A 5,595-nucleotide genomic window follows, 5' to 3' on the forward strand; every position below is an offset into this window, starting at 1 on the left:
TTTTTGAATAACATTCATACCCAGTCCACACGCACTCCGTTATTTCGAAGGGAAGCACACGGACTCAAGTGTTTCGAAAGGTTCGTGAAATTTGCAGTCGATGCAAGTTAAACATCCTGCACTGAAGCAGGAAATTAATTACTTAGTGTGTCGACGACATCAATCGAGATCTACTTACGATCATTCCAACAAGCAGTGAAGATTCTGGGAGATGACATCTGCGAGATTTCGCCTTCCGCGGCCATGAAAACAGGACATGCGTAAAATTGTCGTTATGAAGTTAACCTTCCTTTCCATCTTGAACATCATAGCTGTGTTGAAAACAGGTTAGCGTTTATTTTAAAGATTTTCCTTCCTTCTCGAGACAACTGTAATTTAGCTCTGAAAATTTCATCGATCTGTTTGTAATCAGCTATTTAGAAATCATGGTCGAACTTGCCTATCTAGTTAAAACTTAAGTTCCGAATTTAAAATCTAAGCTAAGCCAGGAGCAGTCTCGCTTCAAGACTTACATAAAGTATACATTTAAATCGATAGTGTTCGACCTTCAGGATTTACATGGCAAACTATTTGAGTTCTAAGAAAGCGCGTAAGGAGTCAGTCTGTCGATGAGCTTGATTTATTATGCATCGGGATGAATTTTTTGAAAACAAAATTCCTGATCTCGGACCAACTGTCTCCTTCAGTTACCTTGAAGAGGTTATCTGCGACAGACCCGATGTGCAAGTTCTTATGCTGGTAGTCCGTGGATTCGTTCCTTAGAAATAATGATTACACCCATGTTTTATTTGTAAATTAACTTATTCCTGAAATTTTTTCTCGCTTTTAGGGCATGGAATCCCAATATCGTCATTTACAAACGATGCAGACAACAGCATTCAACTTCCAGGGATCAAAAACTTATCAGAGTCATCAAACCAAAATCACTCAAGACTAAACAACATTACAAGCAATGAACTAAAGACAGATCCAATCATTACAACAACAAACACTATCAAGCATGAGTCACCACCCCTGACTTTTCCAACGGCCCACACAGATAGGAATTTGTGGAGTGCAGGATTTCAAGACAGCAAAACAAATGTCTTCAGCAAGAACAGTACTACAACTGTTAGGACTCCACTGACTTCTAAAAATCCAACAAACCTTAGAACTCCAACAGAACATCACACACTACCAACTGTTTTGCCAACTACACCTCGCTCAAAGAAGCATCGATTTATTTGGAAAATACTTGCTTACACTCTCATACCTGTGGGTTGTTTGTTGACAATCCTGATCACATACTGTTTGGTAAGTCTAAAAGATATTTATAACATAAGCAGGGGTTCTTAATCCTTCACACCCTATCATCAGTTTCCATACTCTCCTTACTGCTCTCCAGACATTTCCTGAGGTGCTAACAAGGAGAATTTGCTTGACAATCAAGAGCCTTATTAGTAATGATTAGTTGGTGATCATTTCCTTTATTCTCATGACCTTAATGTGTGATTCAGGGCCAATATTGCAAGAAGAAATTAGATGATAGTCAGGTATAAACACGAGATCCTGCTTGCAGGCTTAACCTTTAACTCCAAAGATCTGATTGTTAATTCTCCTATTAAGCTATTACACATTTCCTTGTCATTAAGTTACAAGAATTTGGTGTTATGTCATGATAACAACCTCTAACTGATAAGTTTGAGTAATCTCATCACCTGTTTGTGTGATAGTGTATGAATATTGTAGGGAGAAGTTATATGTAAATCACCTCTTGGAGTTAAAGGGTCAACAGATGGTGGAAAGAGGTCTTATGCATGGTGATAGATTGCTGGTAACTTACTTTAATGGGAACATCTGGACTAGTAGCCTTATTTGGCTTAGTGATGCAAGATTTTCATTGTCCTAGCTCCAGTATTGAGGTCAAGGGCCAAATCATTTCAGAAGATGTCCAGAAATATCCAAATATCACACAAGGTGGTCCAAAATTTGCAAAGATACTATAAAGGATAAGAAAGATGGTAAAGTTTTTGAGCTTGGTATTGAAATACAAATGAAATTGAAATATTTCGATATCAAGCTTGAAGTGTACAATCTTTGGTATTCTCTTTGCATACATAAGGCTTTGGACATTGCTGATCCTTGCAGTAAACCAGGTTATAACCAAGCTCACAAAGGAGTCCCTGTGGCTCAGCAGTAGAGCATCAAAGGGTGGAACCTGAGAGCTTGAGGTTTAGGTTTAATGGGAAATTGGAAATTTTGTCTGGGTCCTAAGCCCACGACAAGCAAAAAATGGTCTCTCCTTGTTAATTGTCAATAAGAGTTTAGATTAATTTTGCCAGCACCAGCTCTTCTGTAAAAAATAATGAAGGTTTCACCAAAAAAGACCATTCACATATCTAGTTTTTTTTGGCTCTTTAGTTGATTTGAGTTTATTTTGGCATTGCATTTTATTTTTCAAAAATTATGTCAATCAACCCTTTGACCCCCCCTGAGAGTGACTAGTTTCTGATTTCTCCTCATGATATCACCCCTGAAAATGATCACCAACCAAAGGAGCTCCTGATTGTGAAACAAATTCTCCTTGTCAGTTCCTTTGGGAATTTATAGAGAACAGTATGGAGAATATGCATACTGATGTTAGGGTGTAAAGGGTGAAGGCTGAGCTAGCTTGAAAGTTCCTACTTGGCATGAAATTGTTTGGCAGCTGTGAGGTACCAAGCATGCAAATCACACTCAACACATCAGTTTCAGTTGTTAACATTTTGTGCTTTTGGCGTAAATGGCATAAGTGGCATAAATGGGTTGGATTTAATAAAGTTGTTTTTTTCTCTCGGAAAAAGGAGGGATGGAACTGATATACTTTCTACGAATTTGCATTATGAAATAAACTGCTCAATATTATAGTATTTTGGTTTTGTTTAAGGTTCGTCATGTGCAGAAAGTACGGAGGAAAAGAAGACTTGAGCGGGAGCTTGTACATCAATACTCTTATCCAAACAGTGAAGCTGATGACTCAGAAGAACAGAATATTGGAGACTTTGAAAGTGTCATTAACACTCACTTTGTTGCCTTCAATGATCGCACAGACAAAAATCTTTATGAGGATCCTCAGACAGAGGTAAATTCTGATGTGGAGCAACACCAAAGAAGCTGGCAAAGTCCTTTAACCCTTACTTCCTATGAGTGACCAAGAGAGAATTTCTCCTTACAACAATCAACACAATATCAAGCATAGAAGCGATGAGAATAAAGTAAAATATCAATTAGGGATTATTAGTTGATCCAATACCAAATTCTCCAAATTGACATCATAAGAATTGTATGGCAGACAGTAAGGAGAATTACTAATGAGACTGTGGAAGTTAAAGGGTCAATCTTTTTACCCTCAGGAGTAGTCAAAGATGAATTTCTCCCTGCAGTATCTGAAGTCAACCCTTTCACTTTCAAGATTTCATTAGTAATTGTCTGCTACACAATTTTCACAATGGCAGTGTGGATAATTTGGTATTGGATCAACTAATAATCCCCTTGTTGCTATTTTTCTTTTTTCCACGTCAGATGTCAGCTTGATATTGTAGTGATATTATAAGCAATATTCTCTGTAGGTCACTTATGGGAGATAAAGATGTTTTGGAAACATTTGTCATGAGTGTATAGACAGAAAATGCATATATGAGATCTTCAAATAACATATTAGGGCTATAAATTTGTTCCATAGTATATCTAGAAAAAAAACACAAGTAACATCTCTCAAATAAGCAAAAGGTGTTCTTTTACACTACAGGTGAACCTAGCCTTTGAAGAAAGTTCCAAACTGGTGGTACAAGAGTCTGCTTCTTCTATTCCAGAAGAACTTGAAGTTTCGACAAGTTTTACCAGTTGATGTAGAGAATTGATGTGGACTTGCAAGCACTAAACCTGTTTTATGGCAAAAGAATAAAGGGGTAAGTTTCTAAAGAAACTGTGGTGCTGCGTCGGTGGGAGAGTATAGCAGGTAATTTAGTGTTAACAACTGGGTTGAAAATATAAATTAGCCACCGTAATAATTTAATGGCTAATTTACGTTTTCAACCCAGTTGTTAACACTAAATTAACTGTTTTATGGCAATAGGGTTGCAAAATGAACCCTTTCACTCCCATGATCCAATTAGTAATTCTCCCAACTGACTACCATACATTTCCTTGTAAATGGCACAGGAGAGGTAGGTGTTACATTAAGACTACACCCTTTGGCTGATAAGCTCGTCTTTTCTCGTTGCCTATTTGCAAGGTAACATATTTGAATTGTACTGAGAAGTTACTTGTTAATCACTTCTGGGAATTAAAGGGTTTAGTAAATGAACCTCCCAATTTTCCAGTAACAGCGTTACTGAGAAAGAGGAAATCGTCAACAGTAATTCAAGTTTGCTGAGTCCTGTACAGGGATTAAGGTGACCTATTACTAAACAGATCCACAGCAGTAAGGTAAATCTATTTGTTTCACATGATTATGACGATGACCTAGTGTAGAAAACCTTTGATTTTTACTCTTTAAATACCTAATTTCCTTGTAAATAGCTCGTTTTAAACCTAAGGGAACTTTCTGGACAAAAGAGAAAATGTTGTTAATGGTGACATTATGTATGCAACTAATAGATCATTAGTAAGAACCAATCAAAATGCATGAGGACTGTGCATAATTCAGTGGATCATAACTTCATTAACTGTGTACAGGAACAACTCTACAATATTTACATAAAAAAAAAGAAAACTGGTCTGCAATCAGTATCACTATGATCAAAGGTCTTTATCATTTTGCAAAATCGTTCGGGAAGAGAAAAATTATATTTAAACATAATTCTTAATCATTATTCAACCATAGTACGGTGATGCAAAGCAACTCAAAATTTGTTTATTTAGTTCAAAGAACCTAAATATGTAAAAATGTAAAGATTGTTATAATATTATTGTATAATTGCAAGGTAAAAATATTTAAGAGTTGTGATGCAAAATACGTAAGACCAAATATCTTTTAAGAATTGCTGTTCAATTTAGATACCTGACATGTTAGTAAACGCAAAGATTTTAAAAAAATACTGTTTGATAACAGTCTGCCAGTCTCGTGTTTTGTGGGGATGGTTATTGCAGGCAAGTAAAGTCTTTTTTAGGCACACTCGCCTTCCTCCTTCCTCTTCGGGAACAAAGCAGCTACAAACGGGGTGGGTTTGCAGCACGATCTATTTCAGAAAAAGTAACGCAAATCACGGATCACGAGTACCAATCAGTTCATTTTCCCCAATCACGTATGTAACAATAAGTGACAATATTTCATCCTGCTCTTGCGCTGAGGACTCTTGCCTTGAAAACAAGAGAGGGAGCGTTTGAAGAATCAATACTAAAGTGAAAAGCTGTCTGATTTTTTGCCCTGAAAATAGACAAAAAGGCTAAAGCATATAACAAGAACCGACGCCAGTTTCCGCCTCTTGCTCTCGTCCTCTCGCAATTTCGTCTAATTTTCTTCTGAAAATGGCGAAGAACGAGCATTAACCCTCCTAGACTTTTCCTACGGAAGGAATCGCAACTCCGAATCGGTTGCAATATGTGGTATAATCATGAATGTCGGTAATAATTCAC

General features: G+C 36.9%; 1 protein-coding gene across 1 annotated transcript; it reads left to right on the forward strand.

The window, feature by feature from the left end:
- Positions 1 to 23: 23 nt before the first annotated feature.
- LOC131787323 (uncharacterized) lies at positions 24 to 5,049 on the forward strand. Its single transcript, XM_059104434.2, has 4 exons — positions 24 to 326; positions 830 to 1,293; positions 2,906 to 3,100; positions 3,767 to 5,049. Exons 1-4 carry the CDS (start codon positions 257 to 259, stop codon positions 3,863 to 3,865), a joined length of 828 nt encoding a protein of 275 aa, XP_058960417.2. The 5' UTR covers positions 24 to 256; the 3' UTR covers positions 3,866 to 5,049.
- Positions 5,050 to 5,595: the final 546 nt, after the last annotated feature.

Source organism: Pocillopora verrucosa, chromosome 11 (genome assembly GCF_036669915.1).
Source record: "Pocillopora verrucosa isolate sample1 chromosome 11, ASM3666991v2, whole genome shotgun sequence".
NCBI classification, from domain to species: Eukaryota; Metazoa; Cnidaria; class Anthozoa; order Scleractinia; family Pocilloporidae; genus Pocillopora; species Pocillopora verrucosa.